Source organism: Vanessa cardui, chromosome 8, assembly GCF_905220365.1.
Source record: "Vanessa cardui chromosome 8, ilVanCard2.1, whole genome shotgun sequence".
Classification (NCBI taxonomy): Eukaryota; Metazoa; Arthropoda; class Insecta; order Lepidoptera; family Nymphalidae; genus Vanessa; species Vanessa cardui.
The window spans coordinates 11,377,278-11,404,387 of record NC_061130.1 but is presented as its reverse complement, the minus strand read 5'-3'; the positions used below and the strand labels follow the sequence as shown (position 1 = coordinate 11,404,387).

At 31.2% G+C, this 27,110-nt stretch overlaps 2 protein-coding genes across 2 annotated transcripts in view; both read right to left on the bottom strand.

The window, feature by feature from the left end:
• The window catches only part of LOC124531695 (ATP-binding cassette sub-family G member 4), a 34,011-nt gene extending 12,548 nt beyond the window's left edge, over positions 1-21,463 (bottom strand). Inside the window, exon 1 of the mRNA XM_047106193.1 lies at positions 21,169-21,463. Coding sequence (XP_046962149.1) covers positions 21,169-21,364 — 196 coding nt within the window. The 5' untranslated portion in view covers positions 21,365-21,463. The remainder of the gene's footprint in view (positions 1-21,168) is intronic.
• Positions 21,464-24,697: 3,234 nt separating this feature from the next.
• Positions 24,698-26,084, bottom strand: LOC124532083 (trypsin, alkaline C-like). The gene is made up of 4 exons (XM_047106722.1): positions 25,975-26,084; positions 25,636-25,792; positions 25,238-25,496; positions 24,698-25,032 (listed from the first exon to the last, which is right to left on the bottom strand). The coding sequence occupies exons 1-4, from the start codon at positions 26,018-26,020 to the stop codon at positions 24,736-24,738; spliced, it is 759 nt and encodes a 252-aa protein (XP_046962678.1). The 5' UTR covers positions 26,021-26,084; the 3' UTR covers positions 24,698-24,735.
• Positions 26,085-27,110: the final 1,026 nt, after the last annotated feature.

The window sequence follows — 27,110 nt, the reverse complement described above, 5'->3', positions numbered from 1 at the left end:
TTCTTCAACGGACAAGGACCTTCAACTATCAATTGCCTTCACGACTTGTGACGAGATATCAAACAATACACCTACTAAATGTGTATTTGTATTGAAAATGTATTTATCTGATAATTTTTGTTTTATATCCTACTTTTTTTATACATTCGGACACTAAAATGAAAGTAGTAAGTCAATATTACTAAGATTAAATTTAATATAAAAAATCTCTCAGTTTGTAATGTAGATTATATATAGAAGAACTGGCAAGAAACTTGTAGTTACTCTCTTTAATTAATTAAATGTGTAATAATCATATGCAATTATATTTATAATTAACCAATACAAGTTCTAAGTAACACGGGATTATAGGTTTTTATTTGAATTAATTTTTATTTGACAATCTTTTTGTTTATTTAGCGTATCCAGTATCAATAGTTTACTAGACTAAACATGTTGATTTTAAATTAAGGCCACGGGTTCAATTCAGGGCAAACACCACAGACTTAATAAGTGCTAAATTTATTTAACGATCATTACGTGGTTAGCGGCAAAAGAAAACGCTGTCAGAAAACCTGCACAGAGCAAATATTAAAAGAAAATAATTAATGTATTAATAAAACAATGGCTTTATTAAGTTCTGCATGACTCTAAATAAAATCAGATGTTTTGCTTTTGACGTGGAATAAATAATTCCAATTTCCAACTTATAAAAAAATTAGCTTATAAAAATTCAAGTAGTTATCCAATAATTGTTCTTACATTATCATACATACGATACTGTATTGGTATAATAGTATTGTTTAATAATAATCGTCCTTGTTCATTAATATTCGACCATAACGAATCCTAATAATAAAAAATTATAACGCCTTAATAAACTTTTACTATTAGAAAACTCTAACGTGCGTACAATATGCTTAAAAAAGGGTTGCTTAAATCTCTAACGTATTAATATAAGAATTATTTTAGTATGAGCCCGGATATATAATTTTATCGTTTGTTTTAGACTTGGTAAAGCTATGTTATTAATGAAGGTACCACCAGCTTATAAGCTTCTCGATCCCTAAATAGTAAGTATATTGCTACTTGTTTCGAATCGATTCACTATTCTAGTGGTTGATCTAATATAAAGGGATGGCAATAGATTTCTATATTAGTTTTTTTTTTATAGTAAGAGTGACAAGATGGCTGTAACACGTGAATCTTGTAGACCTCAGTGGTAGAAGAATACATTGTTACGAAAAGTGGGCGCTAATTCAACTACCAAATTGTCCCTCGATCGCAATTGAATCGAAACGTAATCGTTGCCGTTTCTTTAAACGCAATAATCCACTTGCCGTTCGGTCGAAGATAGATTGAAATAATCGGCATAATATGATAGTGAATATAAATACGTAGAATTGGCCCTCAGTTACGATCAGCTGAGGTTTATTTTGAAAGGAATAGATTTGGAAACGAAATAGTAAAAGAAAGGGTATTAGGCCTTCTAAGGCCTAGCCAGCATTGCAGTAGCATGATGGAAAACTCTTACTCGACCTACAAACAGCAATTTAGTATTTTTACTAGGAATCATGCCTAAGTTTTATCTTTATATTACTGCAGTCTACTTTAAAGTCCAAGTTCCATACTTATTATACAATGTATGGCTAAAAGTTATGACCGTGTTATAGAAATAAAAATAAGTACCTAATCACTTATTATCAGGCCTATCAATATTAAATACATATTACAAGGCAATATGATAAATCTGTGTACATTTTTATAAACTGTGTTTGATAAATCAAATTTAATCGATACGATTATATAATTAAATTCCTTGTTATATTTTAATTATGTTATTTTATGTTAATGTGCTTGTATTACATTCTAATATAAAAAAAAATCATTTAAATTATATGTCTATAAAAAAAGAATAATATAACTTATTGGGCTGTTTAATTACGGCGTCGTAAAATGCATCATTTAAAGCATTAATGTTTCAATTAAACTTTTATTATATGTATGCAAATAAAGTTTATAAACTTTTAATATAATATTAATTTGCATCTAATTAAGAACTTATTTTATTAATAGTCGCTAGGGTATAAAATCATTGCATTGTAAGATTATTAAAGCATGCAATGCGGCACTTAGAAAGCGGACACACCAGAGAGAACGTGATGAACGCAATCTCACAGATGTGACCGTACTATAACGATGATTCCCTATCATTACGTGTTCGATCATTAAACCTAATTAGATCATCACCAAACCTTTTAACTAACTAACGGTTGTATCATTTACATAGATTATTTTGTAGTTAATAATCTTGTTTATCAACTGCATAATGTCGTGATGAGCTTGTGGGTAACACTCGAATAATTAACATAATATAATTATAAGTAGGTGACATTTTCTACGTAATCAAAATGAATGAAGTGAGATATCACTAATCGTCGATAAGGTCACATCCGGGATCTCATAGATTGTACTTGCAAAACATTTTGCTATTTTCAATATAGGTTATAACTAAGAACTATTGCATTAGTAATGGCATCGAGGTTTACAGATAAATTTATCCAATTTCAAATCATTCAATATGACCGTATTTTACGGACTATGAGCAGAAATGATTGAAGCAAAATCCTACAAATGATGTAGTTTAGGTTCATAGCTACAGTCTATAAAATTTGCTGTTTCAAATTGGGTTGTTAGGATTGCCTAAGTATGAAAGTAAAGTTACATGTCCTTCACAATGGAGGACATCTAACTTTACCTTTATATCCAGTTGATAGAACAGAGACAGGTTAAGAGTATTTTGGTTAAGTTATTTCCATTAATATCATCTACAGACAACCAGGGTTATAATAAAAATTGTATCCTGTTGGATTACAGTTACGAAATTATATATTTGTAGAGCTGTTTAATTTTCTCAACTGCTGAAGCTTTCCTGATTGAATAATTTAAACTCCTTGTTTAAATAAGATAATCTGATGATAAAACCGGTAAATAAATGAAAAGAATAAGGACGTAAAATTCATATGATTTTTATTTAATAATAAAATGAATAAATAAAAAAGTTTAAGAAGTGGCCTTGGAATAATAAAAGTATTTAATGAATGTATTCCGAAATTGTTCCTGGTTGTAACAATGCGAGTGCAATAATAAAATATTGAGATATTAAAATATGTTTTTAAATCGGAATATTTAATTCAAAATATTGTCATATCGCGTGGTCCAAGCTTATCGCGATTCAAGTTTAATATCATATGAAATTATACCTGAGCCAAAATAAAAAAAGATATAACGTTCAGAATCTGAGGTATAGAAAAACTCACAATATTAATTATATACGGCAATGGTATGATTCATTCAATAAAACACCAAAGTACATAGAGGTTTTTAATATTATGATTTGAACCTCTATGTAACTTTTGATGTCACTGCTATTAATCTCTATTCTAAGGTCGCGCTGTTTGTCTACTCTAGTATGTTGATACTTTAGTGTCGACTATCGTTTGACCTTTCTATTTCCTAATGAATGATTGAAAATGCCCTTCGAATAGCAGTTTATAATGTTTATAATATTATTATAAAATAATGCTTAATTTGTGAACCTAAATAAATAATTCTCGTATTTTTAACACTTCATATAATTAGAACATATCATATAAGTTGAATACTCTAATATAGTGGCTGATTAGCTATCACGACCACATTAACATATTAGTTAATCTATCAATCTATCCCCAAATAACAATAGAATAAAGCAATTATTGTTGTTATTTGTTCTGTGAAAAAGTGACATATAAGTGCTGTTATCTACAAGCTTAATTATGTTAATATTCCATAAACTACAATAATATTGTGGCTCATAATGAACCAGAATAACCAAATATGACTTCAGTATACGCGTCATGTAATTATAATCTGTAATGACATCTGTAACAATTGTTTATTACTTGTCATTTACAAATAACACTAATGAATAATAAAAAGCCTGTGAATATTCTTCTTATACAATGAAACCGTATTAATTAAATTTGGATTTGTTCGAAGTCCATGTATAACATCGTATCTTAAACAATTAGCGATTGTAAAATCGTTATCATTTGTTACTAATTGCCCAATCAGTATCAGTTTATTAATGTTTAAATTATCATAATCAAAATTGAGTCAGAATACCTATAACATTGATAATGATTTTAATGCGGTAAATATATATTCCGAAATGTATGTCACTACAAGTCGATTGGTATTGTACTTCTTATATTTTTGTGCCGTAATGGACCAGCTAAAGTGTAAGCCTTTACTTAGACCGGCAATATTTTTATAATGGCTCATTCAATTTTTAATCCATAAACATACTACATTGTAGTTTGGCGGTTGATGGAATAAAATAATTTTATTTTATTTAATGTTTTATTTTAGTTAATGTCTCACATTTACATATATCATCAGTTTAAATGAATAATTTTTAGTTTTAATATTTATGTTATATTACATTATTAGCCAAGTCGTGAGTAATAACATAACTTCATTTTAAATCTTAACATAAGCTAAATTTAAAGATCGATAAACAGACCGAGAGAAATTGAACTCAAAGTTTCAAAATAAGAAAAAAAACTGACCATTAATTAATGAGTTATGGAACTTGCCTTAGAAAAAAAATTTCGATTAAAATAACAAGGTCGAAACAAAGATACCAGATAATAATGAATACATAAAGTAGGTGTAATATTGAACTCAGAAGACGACCAAGGAGGACGAAAACCTTCTCCCCCCGCTTCAATAGGTGCCGCAGGGACTAGGGGGTCTCAGTACCCCGGGAATCCTCCCTAGGTGTTGGAGGCCCGCATAGGCGGGCCGGCCGTCAGGGCGCCACGTTAGCATGTGTAAGCGATCCCGTAGCGGAAGCCAAAAGACGGAGAGGGTACCGCTGCTTTTTTAGTGGGAAAGTCCGGTGAACCTGGGCACCACACCAATTTTTTTCTTGTTGACGCAGGGTAAATCTTTATAGATTTCCAACTCCTGGGAGAGATGTCGGGTTATGTGAGATTGTACTCACTAAAAACCCATGCGATGGCCGCCAACAGCACGGAAGCGGAGTGGCTGCGGGATCGCTTTTGCAGCATGGTCGCTGCCGTGCGTTGCTACGCTTGTATCTGACGGAGAATGACTCAGGACTTTAATGTAGGTATACTACCAACCACAGTTAGGTTTCGTTCCTTAGAGACGGTCCGTAAAGTCCGTTGTTAGCGGATTTCTACTCTCGACCAGCCAAATTTCAAGTGGGTAGGTGTTATAGTTTCTAAGATTTCGTAAATAATCAGTGTGTGTTATTTCGTTTTTATATATAGAAACACCAATAATATTAGAAGTTTCTAATGATATTTCATAAATAAACACATAATTTGTAGTATATTAATTTATATATTATTTATCAGTATTTTACCCATGCCAAGCCGGGTCGGGGCTAGTTTACAATATACCACAGGGCTATTGCTTTATAATATTAAAGCAATGCTGTCAAAATGCGGTCGGATGCAAATTTGGTAATATTTTTCCTGCTGCATGCAGGTTTAATTACCCGATGTTTTCCGCGTATGTACGATAAGTCGAATGCAAAATATGAATGTGAATTAAAATTAGTGGCCTAATTAAAAATTGCAAAATAATCTTACTTTCCTATTTTCTAGTGTCAAGTTTCAAATGCTAGTTCGTCGTTCGTCGTGTCAGCTGTATTTCGTCTATGTAATGCAGCTATATCTGTTTTTCACTAACCATGTTATTTATTATTATGAAATTCTGTACAAGTACGCATTATAATATAGGTATAATTATTTTGTGAAATGCTTACTTTAATATTTATTCCAAATAGAACAACAAAATATACACAAAAAACAAATAAACTTATAGAATTAATATTGCAACTCGGATACCAAATACCTATACTACAGATAAGTATTAAAACATACTATACATGGAAATAATTAGGAAATAAAGTTTAATTTTTTTTGTTAATATATTAGGGTGATGACATGACTATGTATATAGTAAAATATCTATATTATGAATGTAATGTAAATTCATAGCTTTACGGTAGAAATGTATATTTTAAGAAATTTTTAGTTTTATTTTATTTTGTAAGTGTAATTATTCCTTTATTGTAAATTTCCTTTGTTTTTTTTGCTGAAAATTATATCTTAAATTACAAATATTTAATATATTTTTAATGTAAAGTTTTTGATAGGGCAACGTAAGACAAAAAAAGTAATTTAAACAAATTTAAGTTTCATTGTAAAGGAAACGCTTGTTTTATCGAGAAGTTAATTATTTATACCTAATCACTAATAATGTCTTCCTTTCCTTCAAACACATTATGTATTTGAGGTCGCTTGTTTGTCACGTCAATTTTAAACTATCTAACTTTTGATAACAAAATTTAATTACGTTTTACTAAATATATAAGTATAGTAACTAGGAAGCATCGACAGCAAAGGTTCTTTACTTGTAGGTTTTGTAATTTTTGTCAAGTAGGTGGCACAGCAATCTCCGACGACCTCCGTGGTCGAGTGGCGTGTACACCGGTTTTCATGGGTACGTCACTCTGAGGTCCCGGGTTCGATTCCCGGTGCGTTCAATTTAGATTATCATTAGTTTTCTAGGTTGTCTTAGGTCTAGGTGTTTGTAGTACCGTCGTTACTTCTGATTTTCCATAACACAAGTGCTTTAGCTACTTATATTGGGATCAGAGTAAAGTATGTGATGTTGTCTCATATTTATTTATTAACATAGGTTATTTTTGGAATATTCATTATTTCCCATATCAATAATGCGTCACCAACCATTGTACATTCTACCTAATAACTCTAGCCAGTGTAACTACATGGTAACAACACAGGTAAGTATTGCTGTTTCTGCCGAGATGGCCCAGTGGTTAGAACGCGTACATCTTAACCGATGATTGCGGGTCCCAACCCAGGCAAGCGTCACTGAATATTCATATGCTTAATTTGTGTTTATATTACATCTCGTGCTCGACGGTGAAGGCAAACATCGCGAGGAAACCTATATGTGTCTAATTTCATAGAAATTCTGCCACATGTTCATCAACCCGCATTGGAACAGCGTGTTGGAATATTTTCCAAAACTTCCCCTTACAGCGAGAGGAGGCCTTAGCCCAGCTGTGGGAAACTTACAGGTTGTTGTTGTTGTTGCTGTTTAGCGGTAGAAGACAATTATGATGAGGGGATAGTCCCAGCGGAAATGCACAAAGTCATATCACTAAGCATCGACAAAATATTACCGAGATTATTAAAGCATTAAATTCAAGTTATAATTTTTATCTAACACGAAATACGGACATCATACATGTGTTTATAACACATATAAACATTTGATGAATTAAATTATATATCAACCGACATCCGCAATTAGATACGACTTTTTTACTTCCACGTATTAGATTAAATAAATGGTGCGAAATATTGTCGGCTACAAGCATCCTTGACAATCATCAGATATAATACGACACCATTTAAATGTACCATCGACATATTTTAAATAACAACTACAACAATTTGGCAAATGTATTTGGTTATATGATATTATTTTTTTTTATATTTTAGTAAAGATCCTTTTCGCGTAAGAAATAAATAAAGATTGATGATTTTGAATTATCTTACTTCGGATGTAATCGGTTTTACGAAAATTGTGATGTACTATATCAGTTTCAGTTTTAACTAGCATTACTATTAAAGTTGCAATAAATTATTGTATTTGAAAAATATGTTTTATGATGATTGATCGCTTTATTTTGTTCAATTAAAATTTAACATAGTAAATAAATTAAAAATATATTTTAAAATTTAATTTAACAAAGTCAATGATGTTATACACAAAATTATACATGATAGGAAAAATATGAATTACTTAGACCAGTTTTTGAGTGAAGTAAGCGTTACCTTGGTTCCTTGGGACGCCAGAAGTGACGACCAGTTTCTTATATAACCTTTAATTATTTTTTGGTATTTGACGACCTACGATCAAGATGACGGTCATAATATTTTCACACCAATCCCAAAAGGTTATACCCGCTAGGTGAAGTGAGTGAGTATCAAGATCGTGAGCTGTTTTTCCAGCTTCAACAGCTCTACCGGCTACACAACACAAGGACACATCCCATCACTCATGGCTTTCTTGTTGCTCCATCATCTCTATGTGCATATCGTTTGGTTCTAAAAGCGGACATTGTTTGTATGTTACATATATTCGTATTTTGTGGCGATGGCACGACGGTGTATCTCATTAAGTGATCCATGGTGATATGCACGAGCAGTATTGCGACAGCTGTTTCGTTGGTATACGAAATGCCCCCTATGTGTCCAATTAAAATAATTTTACCGCTTGCTTTAGGTAAAATCTGCATACCTAAATAGTCGTAATCTTACCTTTAATCGATTCTAGTAAGATTGAGATTTAAATGTGGTTCTGAACGTAGTTAAAGTGAGATAGGTTTTTTGTTCCAAATTTTGATAAATTAGTTGATGCCGTGCATTACTTTTTTTCCTCGTCCTAAAGACCTAAGCAAGGTCTTATAAATCATGCAATTATTTTGCGTTCGTGATTAGACATGTTACACTCATGTGTACTATGCCTGCAATTAAAGATAATCTTCAGTCTAAAGTCCGTATAGCCGGATGTGTTACAATACGAACAGAATACGTCAACATTAATTGTGATAAATAAGGCTTTGTTCATCATGAAGTAATTTGAGTAAAATTTATGATAACGTTTTGATTACCGGTATCATTGTAGTAGTGACATAGTTATTAGAGAATTATTTATATACGTTTAAGTCATCGTACCGTTCTAATAGAAAATAAGCTGCTAATATACAGGAAGTATATTTGTGATATAATTACAAGTATGTAATATGATTGTTTTTAATGAGTAATCAACAAAAAAAGAAAATAAAAGTACAATTACGTTCTGAGGAATTTTGAGAATTAGGAGCCATATTCTTTAAAATTATTTAAGATTCGGAATTAATCATTCCGATTAAGTTAAAGCACATCCTAGGGGCGTTTATTGTTCATGGAGTCACGATCGAACTTGCGACGTTTTAAATCGCCTGGCGGTTCGTGCACCATTGTGGTATGGACGGTGCAATATTATGGGACTTTATAATGAATACTCTCGGATTGTGGAAGACATGGATCTCGACAATAGAGTAAGAACCGATTGTACGATATTGAAGCGAGTTCGTCATCCGACGGATTCCATGTCGGATTACCAAGAATGATAAATATATTAAGTCTTTATCGTTTTATATTGTTGATTGTTTTATGTCTTATTGATATTTGAGCGAATGCAAGGTTTTTACCATCTCGATTTACCTATTCATAAAATATTTATTTTCGATTTATTCATTTTGTGGCGAATACATTCGATTCCGTCACTCAATGCCATAGAATGGAACTATATTAAATCTTCTTTTTTTTAAATAAAAAATTAAAAAAAAACAATTCGTTTTAAGTGGTTTTTGCTAGTCAATACAAGTCCGTACGAAATGTTTTGCAGGGCTAAAAGTAAAATAAATGTTATTAAATATTATAATCTGTCTCGGTGGCAAATAACAAAAAAGACTTACGAATTCATCCATTCAAATTTTCATATTTATAAAATTTGTTAAATTAGTATATTACAATAAAATTGAATCTTGAAAGACTTTTAGCAGGCGCTGATTCCAAAATGTAATCCTAATTAAAATTATAAATTATAATGAAGACACATCTAATTATAGACTTATTTTACAGTTTTTAAATATTCACGGTCTTTTATTTGTAAAAATTTTTTTAACAGACTTGGTATTAAATTTCAAAAAACGAACAGGATCATTATTACAAGTTGATTTTAAATTTATTTTTCCTAGTGCCAGCAGCTTTATTGAAGTTAAAAGTTCATTATATTATTTACAAGGTTACTTTCATAACTTGATACAAAGAATCGGAGTCCGCACGACATGAGCTCATGTCTAGTAATTATATATTACAAATTTTCCTCTAACGGAAAACTGACTGCTTTACACTTGCTTAACTTCCTAAATACATCAGACGCTTCCAACGCACAAATTCGTATGTATACAAAAAATATATAAAGTGTATGTGTAATTTAAGTTTCGGTATATAAATTTCTGAAAATTATTCACAATAGAATGGCTGAAAGAATTTACCTGAAATTTGGCACAGTGATAGATTACAATCTTGAATAACATATATGTTACTTTTATATTTCAAACACGTGTAAGATGAATGGTTTAAACTAGTACGGTTACATAAATAACAAATTTTTCATTATCAACATGGATTACTTTTAAAACAAACAAACAATTGCTTTGTCACGAACAAAGAGACGCGGAAGTTCGTTTAAAGTGCTATGTTTCTGCACTTTGGAGTAACAACGGACGAGGAACGCGAGCGGACCGGTTTTTGAAAATTAGCAGATAATGGTGTTGATGACTGGCAGCAGTCTGCCTGTATACGATTATTTCGAGCAATAGTGTAATAAATTACAGCCTACATTACGTATTAATTGAACGAGTCTTATGTAGCGTAGTAAGTGATATATACGAAATATGTTTAAGATGTCGTAATTTATATTCACTGTAATATTACATATTGTATGTTTTTCTCCGCTGTACATACCCCTTTTTTTAGCTATGTTTCTTTCCTCTACCTTAAGGTTGTCTGGAAGATGTCTGTATTAGCGATAAGATCTTGTGCATCGTTATTGAAAGTGACATGTGTTTATGGTGCACAATAAGAGTGTTTTGATTTAATTTTTTTGACGTAGTTCGTCTTGGGAAATGTCGTAATTTATTGGTCAAAATTCTTGTGTCAGGGCAATTTTCTAGATCTAAATAACATTATGTTATTTAGATCTAGAAAAATGTCACTACAATAATAAAAAACACCGACTACAGCAACAAATTTCAGAAAACCATCATTGATAACATTGTCATACTTAACAGATTATTTATATTAGTTGGAAGAATCGGTTTTGTTATCTAAAATCCAAGCTAAAAAAATCTAGTAATACAATATACATTAAACTTATAACACTATATACAACACGTTTTGGATAAGGCCTGCTTTATGACATTATTTAAGTAGCTATTTGAAGTATAACCAGCTTTTTAGAGTTGAATTTTATGTTTTTGCAATTTACAACTTTACAGATACTTCTGTAAATTAAAATATAAAGAGTTTGAAATGTCCGAGTGTTATATAAGACATTGAGTATAACTACAATACTAAGTATTGCTGTTTGGCGGAATGCCGACTGGTACCTGGACGGGCTTACGCGAAGTCGTATTACCGTAAGTTATTAATATTTTAGGAGTGAGATACGAAGTGATTTCTTACAGAATCTCTTTCTATAGGAGATAATCTATTGACTTGACATTAATGTGCTGATGATATCTATGGTGATGGGCTTTATCATCATAACTGTAGCGCGCGTCCAACAGAAGCCGACGTGCTTGGAATACATCGCATAACTGAATTAAAATTGTTATTTAATATGGCATTTGTATGTTTATCTCATTTGAATTTATGTCCTCCGCTCACAATAAGGAAACATTACTATGAAAAAGATAATTATTTATTATTAATGTTATATAAACACAAAATGTGTTTTTATTTTTGTTTATTTTTGATGGCTTTGGAAGGCTGACGGACAAATAGCCTTCCGGGTAGTAAGCGGTCCATAATGCCTTATGTCATTAGAAATATCTTATACTAGCGGCTCTTTCATTTAAAAAAGGTTTTCTACAGTTTACAATGAAATCAGATTTATCTATATTTAGTATCGTATTACCTAAGTATTACCTATCTATTTTAAGTATATACTTAAAAAATCTTTTGAATAAACGCGAATTTTCGGGATCGAGCCAGTAGTTATTTATGAACATAAACCCAATCTACAGATAATCAAATTGTTATATACAAGAACTCATCTCCTTATTATAGTATGGAGAAAGCAGATTTAAATACTAAGTTTAACGTTCGACTTCAAATAAAACTATTCAAAATAAAACAAACACTAAATACATAACGTGTCATTCATATAATTATGTTATAAGATTGACTGACTTCGTTATAGAGAATGATATATTACCTACAGTGGTAGTAAGTAGTACAATAATCCGTCTCTATCTGTGTGAAGGTTGAAATCGTGTTCTTTAATATGTGATTCGGGCAAGTTCGTGTTCTTTCGTAACGGATGGGTTCCTTATATAGGTAAATATTTAAAGTTATTTTGTCAATGCATTCTGTTACAGAGCTATATTAGCCTACACCACATTGCTCAACATAGGCCTAATTAAAAAACTTCAGTAGCGAAATATACTATTAAAAAACTATTTTTTTTTTACTCTAAACCATTTATAATACTGGCAAAATGATAACGTAAGAGCTTTTGGTTTGTTGGTTTTTAAATATCTTTTAAAAACCATATAGGAAAAAAGTGTATCATTATACGGTACATGATTGATGATTAAATGATAGAAAAGCATGAAGTCATTACTTATAGATTTTCATACTGACTACACAGATGTATGATTATTACATGTATTTTTTTAATACGAATCGTAATTTATATTACGTTCCTTTTCGGCTTTTTTCTACTCTACATAGAATCGTAGCTATAAAGCTATGCATTTTAATTAACTAGTTCAATGACGTATCGAGAGTTTGATTTTCTAAAAAATCAAACTCTTAACTAATTAAGTATTTTATATTTTTGTTATAAAATTCAATTTGAAAGTAAAATAATAAATAAAAAAGTTAAACATTTAAATGAACCCTTACCTTACGGAACCCTAAACACCATCTGGTCAGCGACCTGGTTACATTTAGTTAACTTTATTTATCGAACAATATTTAACTTATATACTAAAATAGATGTTACGATAAAGTAACGAAATCGTTTCATTTAAGAATAACTTGAATATACATGAATTTTAAAACTTAATTATATATTTAAATACCTTAACATTAACCAGCGGTTTCTACAACAAGTACAAATTGCCGTATAAGTTAGAATACCTAAGAAATATAAATACTATATAAAACCTTTCTCGTATTTAATAAATAGAATTAAAAGTCACTATTATGAACTGCTATCTACTGGTCAGTGAGGTTTGTCAAACTAGAAGCTTCGATTCAGGTTTCAGAAGATTCGATGATCGATTCGATTCAAAAGACTCGATGAATTCTAGAAATTACATACATTACTAAAAATGACAGGATCATAATTTTTTTTTATGTAATATGTTGGCGGACGGGCATATGGGCCACCTGATGGTAAGTGGTCACCATCACCAAATATTAACTATTCCTTACATCGTCAATGTGCCACCAACCTTGGGAACTAAGATGTTATGTCCCATGTGCCTGTAGTTACACTGGTTCACTCATCTTTCAAACCGGAACACAACAATACTGAGTACTGTTATTTGGCGGTAGAATAACTGATAAGTGGGTGGTACCTACCCAGACGGGCTTGCACAAAGCCCTACCACAAAGTAAAGTAAATAATATAAGAATGAAAAATTACAGTTTCAAAGTGGAGTATCTGTTGAGCAATCTGCGTTGATAGCGCAATGGTAACCTATCGATGTAAAGTTGCAGGTTCGAAACCAATCCATTGGCTTAGGTTTAAGCTTAATTAAGGCTTAATAGAATTATTAGTAAAAATTAAAAAAAAAATAACCACTGGGTCGTGAGTGGACGAGGTCTGTCATAGGAAATTGGTGTTTTAGAGAAATTTATGATTATTTTTAATTTTATTAGTAGAACATCAAAATATTGAAACGAATTCTACTAACATATTTCTTTTTTAGTACAGAATATGGATTGAAAGTGATTACCATCGTTCACGGACTGCAACACCAAGCTTGCAGGTGCATTGTCGGCCTTTAAAAAATAAATAGGCTGAATTCAGATACGGAATTTAATTTTACTAATATTACAATTTAACTAATGAAGACATATATTAATGAGATTTTTTTTTGGTTTTCAATAAGTTCACACGGCATCCAATTTACGGCCTCCTCAGTCTTTAAATTTAGATATTTGAATATGTTTTAAGTACAGACATAATTTAAGTTCACAGATTATTATAACGGCAGAGGCAAAAATCAATTGGTCAGGAAACGTTCTTTCTTCTCTTTCAGCTCTTCTTGTGTACATATAAATATCATTGTTCTATTTTTTTTTTTGTTTACATTGAAGGCAAAGCATGCACAAACGAAACCTTTGTAACGATCGTGTAAAACCAACATAAAAGCCTATTTGTTTAGTCTGCACACTGCATATATCGATTTTAATTGACGACCTCCGTCGTCGAGTACCCTGCTCCAAGGGTTCGATTCCCGGCCGAGTCGATGTAACAAAATTCATTAGTTTTATCTTGTTTTGGGTCTGTGTGCTTGTGGTACCGTCGTTACTTGTGATTTTCCATAACACAAGTGCTTTAGCTAGTTACATTGGGATCAGAGTAATGTGATCTCGTCAAATATTTATTATATTTATATTCTATTTAATCTGCGCGGTTAAATTGCCAAAGAGAATGTGGACATTAGTTGCGTTAAACATATGTATATTCTATATTCATATTATGTGTTACGCATAATATCTTAAAATAAGATATGTGAATAAGGAAATAAAAAGTTGGCATAGCATGGGGGGTTCAATTATCCACTTCCAGTATAGTGGGGAGAGCTGGAACAGGAAACGTTATTACGGGTGAGTTGATTGACCTCAGATGCAACGACAGTTAAAGTTTATTTTGAATGTACAAGGTCATTGAATCGGCATATTTTCTATTACAATATTCTCCATTAAATATTATGTATTTTCATATAATCTTTAATTCCAGTTAATAAATGTAGAATAAATTATGTAATTCCATGTTATTATGTTGCAACGTACTTATTTAATTGTTTCTCTATAAAATGGTTGTTGCAATTGAATAATAAATTAATTGTATAATTATACAAGGCGACCTTTTTGTTCTATTTGTCTAGGTGGAAGTGCAGTAGATTTATTGCGGCAAAGGTTCATTTAAGTATTGTATGTATGAGAGTGAACGATCTCCTCAAAGGGAATCCCAGCTGTGGGATACTAACAAGCCATTCCTTGACTATACTTTACGTTTTGTTCGAGTGCGTCGGCCCTTAGATACATGAATTTAAACTCAGACAATTGCAACACACTGATTACTTGACCTTCAAGAGTAAATTGCTTCATACTATATGATAAGAATTTGGCAATTATCATAAGATAACGATAAAATATAGAACTATACACATAGATACTGACACATAACTCTATATCGATAATCCAACCTTTCAGATTGACTTTATTTACATAAGAATTACTAATATTTTAATATAAAACCTTAAATATTCTATACATCATAGTATTATTAATATTATAAGAGTTAAAACATTAAACGAGTTTCGATTTTACATTATAACATTTAAATAAAACCTTTTTTTCGTTTGTGTACGAAGGACTTATACGGAAAAACGCTAATTTCTGTCCCAAGTCGCTTGATGCTGTTAGCAATTAAAGTGTTAACGTGATTTGAAAAACCCAAATGCTTATAGTACCATTTATTTTTAATTTAAAAAACAACAACAAATGTAAAACAAAAACTTTGGCGATTTGTAATCTGAGGAAAAAATCTATAGTTACCAACATAATTTAGAACCGAATTTATACTTTTTGCACTTTGGTTTGCAAATCCATATTGAACACATTACTTATGTAGGAAGTTAAAATAACAAAAAGCAAGAAATATAATATAATTAAAGCAAATATCACAATCATTTTATATATTGATAACAATCTTCGGTATATTGATACCTAAGAAGATTGATAGTTATGTAGGATTTCTAGAATGTGAGAAATTTTAAAATATATGAAAATATTACTCCAGTATTTGTTTGGTAGTAATCTACATCGCAGATTTGTATGAAATTTATAATGAGTACCAAAAGTAATCCTCAATATGTCAGGCAGAGACTGATTTTAATGGGCTGCCGAGTGATTATTCTGTTGCTGTAACTTTATTAAAACCAACATCCATACGAAAAATAATAGGTTATAGTGAAAGAATATAAATATTGGCGCTCTACAAAATATTAATCATAGGAGAAAGAATGAAAGTAAATAAACCTTATATTTAACTATTCTAATATGCTCAGTTTTTGTTCACACTAATATTTCTTGATTAATATATCTTTATTCATAATACAACACCAATCCACTCAACTACATACTAACTAACTATAATTTTTTAAAGATCCGATTATAGTTTTTCGACGTTAAAACATCATTTTTTTCTAAATCCATAATGGAAAATAATATCTAAATTATAATATAATATACTCTCTAAAAAAACTTATTATATTAGTCTTCTGATCCGATATTTTGTCTTGATGAGACTCAGCCTACAACCTACAATGTAATTAAGGTTAGGTTCAGTAAGCAAATCTGCTAATACTACGTGTACAATATTTGAACCGTTAATGATTTAAAATTTAAATTTAAAATAGAAGTTCTAATGTGATTTTCAATTTAAATTTGATGTCAATTAAATTTGATGTCAAGTTATAGTTTCTTTTTGTTGAATTGCTATCGGTTTTTTAATTTAATAATCTTATATAATGTAATCTAACTGTTTTTTTTTTCTAAATTTTGTTCCGGTTGTCACACGACATCTCGTAAGCACAAGCGTAACTCACTCACACTAAGATTCACCGATTATAATATAACGTTGAGGGGGAGGGAGGAGGTGTTCTTTGTGAATGAATTGATCTGTAATACTTTGTCTACTGTTTTCCGGTTTCATCAGTGAGCCAATTTTAATAGAGGCTTGTTATTAATGGTCGATTGTGTATCGAAGGCGTAAGAAATGACTGATTGTGCTTATAACATTGTCATTGTATATTTACGAAAGAGTCAACAAAAAATAAAAAGGCTTGAGGTCAACTTCCAGTTATTTTCATTTTGTATTAAATTTTACCATCGAAATACTTGGGCCTTGGGGTAGTGGTGCAAAAAGTTTCATTAAAAGTATAACTCGTGTTATTGCCTTCACTGGTGATAGGAGGCCTGGTCGTTTTTAGCCCAGAGGGTCGGAATTGCGATTCAATGGGGAAATGCTGCTAGCATTCTCGCTACCATTCCACGCGGTCAAGATTTGTACAGTAACTATCTTTAATTCATATTTGTATATTTTTAAGCACTGTTATTAATTTGTGTTAATAAATCAAGGTTTAAGCAGTGAACTCTTATCCTTAAAAATAATGATATAAAACGATGTACTTGTGCTAACTTAATTATATTGATTGGATAAAGTACAGGAAAATTAGCTTAATTAGTAAGCATCATTCCTTTTATGTCACGTTGACATGTGGCTCATTTCATAATAATATCTCTCAACCGTTCAATCAGTTATTATTGCTATTGGGTCAGTAGGTTAGTCAAAAGTCAGCTTCCAGTCCACGGTCAACAAGTCGCATCATCTTAAAGTAAAATTATCATCGATATATTATAACGACAACATAAAAAAGTCGTTTGTTTTTTTATAGTTTTTATTGTAAAGGAGAGGCAAAAAACTTAAAACATGATTCCAAAGAACATGTACACAAAAAGTTGATATCACAAATTACAATCGAATGATTCGATTTAAAATGGTTTTGTTAATATATGTCAAATCAGGTTCTTGCAAGCACTTTTGAATCGATGTTTTACATAAATATGTATATTCTACTGAGATACATGTACCCTATAAGTATAGATAAATAAAAATAAGTAATTCTTGATTATTACATATCCCGCATGGAAATCAAAACATACTAACTCTTCACTTTTTATAATAGACATAGGCCAATAATGCGACTCTTTAGGCAACGTTTTTATGATGTGGCAAAGATAAAATTATTCAAGGAGTTTTTAAGCGAACTCCTTGTTCAAGGAAAGTATTGAATTCGCGAAGACAGAACCAGGTGGTACAAGTTTGTTTACTTCGGGTATTTATACACTTTTTTTTTTTAATAATGAATATTACCTATTATGGATTTACACAATATTGTTGGAATAAAATCAATCACTGTTAATTATAAATATGAAAAGTTACGTAAACAACAGAAATGCTTTTAATAAAATGTAGTAGGGAGGACAAAAGTAATATTTATAAATGCAACATTTTAAAGTTTTTTTATTTAAATTTTCAGTATTATTAACAGATACTTTACTTTTTATTTTTATTTTGACGATTACATTTTCTTAAATTAGATACGACTTTTTGAAGACAAAATATACTATAAATTAGATATAGTATATTTTGTCTTCGAAAAGTATTACGTATTGTTTATATCTTGAAATATTCAATTCTTATCTATCCTATTACGGTTTTTTTTATTATATCTTTAGATATATATACAAGCGAAATGCGTAATATGGACAATGTACATATTAAGAAATAGTAAGGCAAAATGGGATGTGCACAAGCCTATAATAGTTACTAATATTCTTAATTAAGTAATATCGATCATTGTTATTTATATTTATTATTTTACTGATCCTTCTATCGGAATAACTCAAATTTATGATTATTTAATATTCCTAATCCTAATTAGCTAATATTAATCATTGCAATTCTATTTTTTATATAAATGTTCATCGTCATTTTATAACTATTTATAAATAACTACTTTTTTAAATTGAAATTAATTACTATAATTGGAAATTCTACAGCTAAATTAGATCGTTAAATAGATAAATAATATCGATTTTTCTTCTAAGATTGAAATCACTAGCGGCCTTAATGATAAATTATCACATTATTTACATTGATAATGATAAGAACTAAGAAAATAATATTATAACGATCATGTTTTTTACTTGTGCATTTCCATTTATTACATAAATTAATAAATTATTATTATTATTAAATACATTATTAATTCACTATTTAATAATTTAAAAATCGATTTTTATATCTTTCAAGTAAATACTTTTACACATGACAACGAGAAACTAAAATATGTCTATAAAGTTGACGATAAATTGTGATTTCCGAAAAGTTCTCGTCCCATTATATTTTCTTAACAGGATTTTTTTAAGCTCGGCTCTTCTTGGAAACAAGTTTAGTAAAAATCACGGCGACTCAAAAACTTGCATGCGGGTAACTTGCTCCCAAGATGCATCTTCACCATTTAAGAGAGATAAGACCATATTTCTAATTCTAGATTATAAGTTTTTGTACAAAACAGCCATATTATAAGAGAAAATTAGTTTAAGAGTTATTGTACCTGTGCTTCGTTGGGGCGTATAGCTTGTACGGCATGGATTTGAAATAATTTTAACAAGCTTTTAAGAACTATAGCAACAACAATAGAACAGAATAAAAATAAGTTTGTTGTAATTGATCAAAGGTAATTTAATTATTAAGCCTATTTATTAATTGTCCTTATAATATATAGATAGATATTTAACTAGGTACGTATCAGTAGGAAGTGTACTCGCATCCAACTTAAATGTTTAAGTACCGGTTCTGATATCACATCTAGTTTTTTACTTCAGATTGAAATTGAGCTACTTATTTTCTGGTCGAATTAGAATTTCACATTTTGAGCCAAAATATTTCCAAAATTATTTTATATAATAATCTAATAGAAGTAATACATTCATTGCGATTATATAAAATGCTATGCTAATCGCTATGTATGTATAAATAAAATGCTATGCCAAACCAATTGCTTATTAATTAAAAACACATGTGTTTTTGGAAGGAAATAAATGTAGTTCAGAAGAAACGGCGAAAGCGTCTTTATATGTACATATTTATTGCTGTCTATCTGTTTTTTTTTTTATTTAACGAACTGGAGCTATTCGTTCTTTTAAAAATAACAATCATCCTTTCCTACTCTATAATTGGAAATATTTAACAATGTCCCACAAACGTGTTTATAAATATATAATCGGTTCACAAACAATTGTTCAAATCAAATAATTGACTCAATACAAACTCACAATCATAGTTATATGTAGTGTAACGGTTTGTTAAACTTCACACACAACTAAAACTACTTAAAACATTACCTACATATTCGCTCAATTTATACAATACTCCTTTATGTATAGTCAAATGTGATATTACTTTTTGTATAATATTACTATTTTGGCGGCAGAATACGCAATGTGAGTCAGTATTGGTTCTATCGAAGCTATTTCGCGAGCTTTTTGAGTAAAGTTACATTTTGTTGGAGTACGTGAATATGAGCTGAAAGTTGTGAGTTTAAGCTCGCACTAACGGTGTTTCGTGCAATTGTGCTTAATTTGTGTAATAATTCGGTAAAGGAAATAAATAACTTGGGGATGAAAATTTCTTTTGGTACAGGTTGCAGGTGAAAAAGATACCCAAGTAGAGGCTGCTTGAGCCCAGTAAAAGGATATTTCCATACTCTTACTTTACAAACGTACATATAAGGGTTATTTCTGAGTTTAACGTGCTTAATTTCGATCGCAGCATCAAACGATTGTTTAATGTATATAGTAAATTTTAATATAGAATATAACAGTGTTATTATGTCAGAAAATACATCATTATATGTAACAGTATATGATAAGTTACATAATTATAATAAGATTTAATGCTATAAAGTTATATATAAACACAAGTCAAAATTTTTGTCTTCAATTGTTCCGCTTTAATAACGCGTTTCTTTGTTTACATAAATATTTATTAATTCGGCACTTTATTGTTGACATTTAGATAGAGTTATTTGTTTATATGTAATAAAACCATGACACAAGAATTTAAAGAAATCGTTACGTATGTTTTTCTGAAATCTTACCTTCGTTTGCTGATCTCTAGTAACCTTTAACCTAGTCAGCCTTATTTTATTAACAAAGTCATCATATATTTGTAAATCGACAGTCAACTTTACACGACAATAACAAATTACTTATCAGTATTTAATTTGTCTATTTCCTATACTATTCGCTTCAAAATAAGATTACTTCGAAATTGTTGTATACTAATTATTTATTTAATTAACAGTCGATTTATATGAACAATAATACGGAGCTCTACTTAAGGAAATAGTATGTGCACAATAAATACCTTTGTTTATTCCCAGTGAAACGGTGCAAGTGACGTTTGTGAACTGGATGTCAACGGGCTCCTTAGTTGGTACCCGGGTGAGGCCCGTAGTCCCAGGCTGGGATGGTCCGGGTGCGATGACGGCCGCGGAATTTCCGTGATCATCTTTCTTGAATGCTACACTCTCTTTCACTATTTCAGCTCCAGCGAGCATCATTTTTACGTATCGATTTATTTCACATACAAAAAAATATTTACGCGCGTGCGCTATCCGATACGTCGCGCGGTTGAATGCGCGCGCGCAGCTGCCTATCTGATATCTTTTGTCTATATGGTAAATAATTACACGTACAGAATCACGCTAATTTGTAAATATGTGGACATAATGACTGCTGTTATGAGATGCGTCGGCCGGTAGAGCGGTGTGAACAATGCTCTTTATTGAGATACAATAGGTACGTGTTGACAAAGCGATGCGTCTTGCAAATTGTTTGCTTCAATTTCCTTTGTCATGGCATTTTAATTAGCCGGTCGTGTTATTGTTTCTAATAATAATAATTTAAGTGGAGTACGACAGCAGTGAAGTGAGTTTTCGGCGTATTGTGAACTTTGTAATGTCTTGTATTAAGATCTATTATACTAAATGTATTTATTTATTATCAAGAAGGATTATCTTTTTTCATCTTAATCATGTAGTTATTTTAATACAATGAATTAATAACAGTTTTATGGACAAATCAACAAATAACCTTTATAGGGACTCTATTAGAACATTTAAATATCTGACAATTAGAGATATGACGCTAAGATTCTTATTCAAAGTCTGTCTTATTATTTGGGAATCGTGCCAACATATTTACAATATATAGAATAATGGGAATTAATGTATTGTTTCTGTACATGCGTGTATAGTAACATAATATTACTAATAATTAATAGCAGGAAAGTACAAGCAGTGTTTCTTTGCATGAATTCCCAATTATTTGAAATACATTCATAAAATAATAATGAATACAGCGCCATCTATCTTTGAACGGCATAACCTTAATTGATTAATTCACAAGAAATAAATGAAGCGTACTGTATTACACATAATAATGCTTATATACTTCGCTAGATGGCGCTGATTAATATTGATGACTATTTCGTTTTACAAAAGGCAAGTTAAAGTAATGTGCATTTTCATATTCGTATAGCTTCATTATAAAAATTATAAATTAACGAGGTAAGCTAGTTTGGTTCTAAACAACATTTTACACATATCAATCATCTAAAATAATCTCGTGTTAAAGCTGACAGCGCAATTCTTAAATTTATAATATTTTTGCAGACTAATAATAAATTATAAACAAATAATAACGACCAGCCCCGGTTTCGTACGGGTTCAATGCTGATACTAAATATACGAGGTTGTGTTTTTAGGATCGCAGAATGAGAGAGTTGAAAGGGGATGATTAAGCTCTTTAAGATGGTAACGTGTTCAGTGACTCATAATTAGTATGAATACGAGGTTTCATTATTATAAAACAATTACTGTTTGCAACCAAGCAAAATAATTGGGAGTGAAAAGAGAAATATGCAAAATTTCGAATATCGTACCGTTTTAAAGTTCATTACCAAACAAGGAAAATCAGTTCCGACCATACTGAATGAGATATCATCGGCTTACTCTTGCCTGAGAAAACCATGGCGTACAGTAGCACAAGGAAGGAATTTACTTGAAGACGACCCCGGGGTCCAAAAAGTATCAATTAATTCCCGAAATCAATAACTTTTATAGTGTCCAAAAAGTTAGGAAACTTGTACTCGTCGAAGCCTAATTAAAAAAGAAACAGTTAAAATAAAATAAAAATAAATTTATTGACATGAAAAGTTAACATAGTCGCAAAACATCCAGTGGTCCCGCACTAGGCAAGCCTGTCTTGCGGGATGCCAGCTAGGCATTGGCAGAAACGTTTGGGATGCGACAGAACCATTTTTGAAATCCTGTATGATCAACTTGGCATGACTAAGGTCAGCGCAAGAGAGGTGCCGAGAATGCTCATGTCGCCGCAAAAACAAAAACTAACACGTAAAGTATTCACATGCATTTTTGGACCTCTGCAACGAAGACAAGTATGGTGTATTAATTCGGCTTGTTACTGGAGATGAAATTTGGGTTCATTATTATCAACCTGCGTCGAAACACGACTCCATACAATGTAATAAAATGTGAACAACGCCTCCAAAGAAGATGAAGGTGTCACTGTCAGCTGGGAAATTCATGGCAACAGATTTTTTGCAAAATATATATCGATTAATTATAAAAGTAAAGGTAAAGCTATAAGCGGGAAATACTAAGCTTATATATTAGAGGAATTAAACGAAGCCATTAAAGAGAAAAGACGGAGAAAATTATTATTTTTTTTATTTATTTCTTTTTATAATAAAACATACACATTAATATATTTTACAAACCATTAAACCATTTTCTGGTTTGTATTGGCTAAGAATTGACAAAATTGACAAAAATAATTGACAAAAGGTGTGCTGCTTCTGCACGACAACGCGACGATAAGGCGGGCTTCGATATTTTAAATAACCCACCCTACCCCTACAGTCAAGACCCTGTTTATTACTAGATATTTGCAAAAATGGAAAAGAGCTACGGGTTATGAAATTTACAACTTATAATGAAAGATAATTATGGATCAGTTTCGGCGACTTCTAATAAAAATTTCAATGTCCAATGCAAACTTGTAATTTTTAAGATCATATTTTAACGGAAAATTTATGAATAGAGATACTCGCTTAAGCTGTTATAGATTTAGATATTAAATGTATAGTTTACAACAGTAGAGCTTATAAAAGGGACGAACAACGCAGTCTAGAGCGCAATAAAGTAGCTTAAAGAGTGGAGCACAATAATAGATAATCGTGAACGACACAAGAATATCAAAACTCTCAAGAAAAGAGGAACATAACATTTAATATACAGATAATAAATATCGAGATTTTATAAATGCATTAGAGTTTTCATATTTCTACTGGAGACGATACATTTACAGATACGTAAATACATAGTATTGTTGTACAAATAAAATTATAAATTAGTAATATATCCAATATTATAATATATATTATAATACACCCATTTTTGAGCTCGTTCTTAAAGATAGGCGATCGGAGTCGTCGGCAACAGCTAGTTAACATAAATATTTATAGAATAAACGATTGATATGCTATAGAGAAAAGCTACCTGCTTCAATCACGATATGATTATAATATGAATATTTGTTTGTTAAGGAAATACCTAATTTTTTGTCAATTTATATCTGTAATCAATCCTAGCTACTTCAATTTCCTTTTTTTGTAAAATGAAATCATGAATTAGTAGTAATAATTACATTTACTTTAAAAATTCAAATTAAGAGTTGCTTAGAATTTTTTGTCAAGCCATTAAATTTTTTTTTTTTTGACATCATTATAATTTTAGTAAGCTAAAATTTTATATTTTTCATAGTAATTATTATTATTAAACTGCTGTGGAAATATACAATAAAAGTACAACTTCAGAGTGATAATTCAAATTTATTTAAAGTAAAAAGTTTAAGAGTTGTTTTGAATCCAGGATGTGTAGCGTGATACACGAGCATTGACTCCAGGGTAGCGAGCCAAAGCGCAACTGTGTCCCCAAGAGCACACACCGACAACAATGTTGTTGTGGAGTAGAGGGCCACCGGAGTCACCTTGGCAAGCGTCGCGACCGCCAACGTCGAGCCAGCCCGCGCACAACATGTTAGCAGTGACTGTGCGAGGGATCTCCAAGTAACGCGTCCTGCATGTGTTCTGGTTTACGACCCAAACTTGTACGTGACGTAGCTGTTCAGAAGGGCGGCCGTTGACCTGAAATATAATTGGTTATATATTAGTTATATGGAGTTTCGGTCTTATTTATTATTCTACATAAAATTCAAAATTAAATAATTAAAATATAATTTCATTTATTGTTGAGAGCACATTAACCACTAACGCATTGTTAAATGACAAGTATAACTGCAAAAACAATATAAGTACACAGTGTACTGAAAGCGGATGATTTGAGACTTACACTGGTTAGTCCCCATCCGACGGCCCACACGGGTTGATTGTCGGCGACGTTGTAGTTAGAACCGGCGATGCGCGCTGCACGAACGTTGTTATTGAAAGAGAAGGCGCCGTTGATTCTCAAAACGGCAACATCGTTGTCTAAGGTCCTCGCTACATAGTTGGGGTGTTTGATGATTCTGTTCGTTGTTAAGACAGCACCGCCGCTGTTGGCATTAGTGGAACCAACGCGTACGCGCCATTGGGAAGTTGATGGGAATCGGCTGTAACGAATGTCACTTATGTAAGAAATATATTTAAATTAAGGCGAGTCATAAGATGTATGAGCATTTAATAGACATAATACCATTCAAGATTTCATAAATCATCATGTACAACGTCAGAATGTACCGATTTACTCACTCGAAACAGTGGGCAGCAGTTAGAACAGCTCTGTTATTCAAAATAGAAGAACCGCAAGACTGCCAGAACGATCCAGAGCCTGAGGGCGATAGAAGCAGGGCGCCACTGAATGGGTATCGATCGATCGTCGTCGTGGATCCCCCAATGATCCTATCGGCTGTAAAGAAACTTTAATCATCAAACACGAAACATATTCATGAATTTCATTCAAACCAGGAGTATTTCTTTTTGGCAGTATTCATTCAAATTAAAGCCCTTCAAATGGCCATATACTAAAGAAACATATATGATAGTAATAAATTGTGATAAATTTATTTATTAAGAAGAAGAAGAACTCACCAGAAGCCACTGCCAGGCAAAGGGCTAAAACGATGAGAGCACGCATTGCAACTGTTAACAACCTGTTGTGTCGACTGCTGGTACATCATGGGATATTTATATAAAAATTGTCTTTTTTGTGATGCGCTGAAACAGATAAAGATTTAATTTATCACATTTTTATCAATAATCCATAATCCAGAATGTAATTATGTCATGAGCCAAAATTCGCAAAAATGTATCTATTTATCATAAACATATGATAAAACTTTTGATGTTTTATATCATAATACTATGAGTTGGACAGGGACATAAATATAAATCGAATATACTGTTGATATATCCTGTTTTTTTGGTCAGATAAGGCTATAGCTAGTAATTTTTACACGATGTTGTCTGTCCAAGACTGGCAACGTGTTTACGAACTTTCAATTCAAAATAACTGTAGTTCAAATAAAAGCTGACTCATACACACAATATCCTTACATTTAGTAAATATATGAATGAATGCTATTAATGTTTCTTGTGTGTATTAATGTTCAAAGGAGATGACCGTTATAAAACCTTGCGCGTGAAGCATTTCTGTCAAGTCCAGCTTTCACGAATTATTATTAGCGTTTTATCTTACTTACCACTTTGATCTGAAGTATCTCGCCTTTGATTAAAAATTCGAAATTCAATTTTAGAAATTCGTTGATATCATTCATTTTTTTCCTCATTACTTTTTCTTATTACCGCACAATGAAAAACATGATATATCGGTCGGAATATCGAAATAAATTTAAAGTTTATTGATGGGCACGACGCTGGTGTCGTAAAAAATAACACGTACTTTTTTGGTTACAATGTTTTCGTTTTGATAATTTCGACCTTTAGAACCAACTCCGTGGACGGCCGGAGACCAAAGAGGAAAGATAATAATTAAAGGCTATTGTAGAAGCAGATCCATCACAAAGAATTTTAGAGATAGTTGCAGGCTTCGGGGTTAAGTGATAAAAAGTGAACGATGGGGACCTCATGGATTGAGCGAATCGAACACACGACACAATAATGAAAAGATTTAAATCGAATTTTGGCTTGAGCCCCAGCCAAATCCTGCTCCAAACTACTAGACTAGTACCGTTAGCTACAGCTTTCTAAAATCTGGCCAAACTATT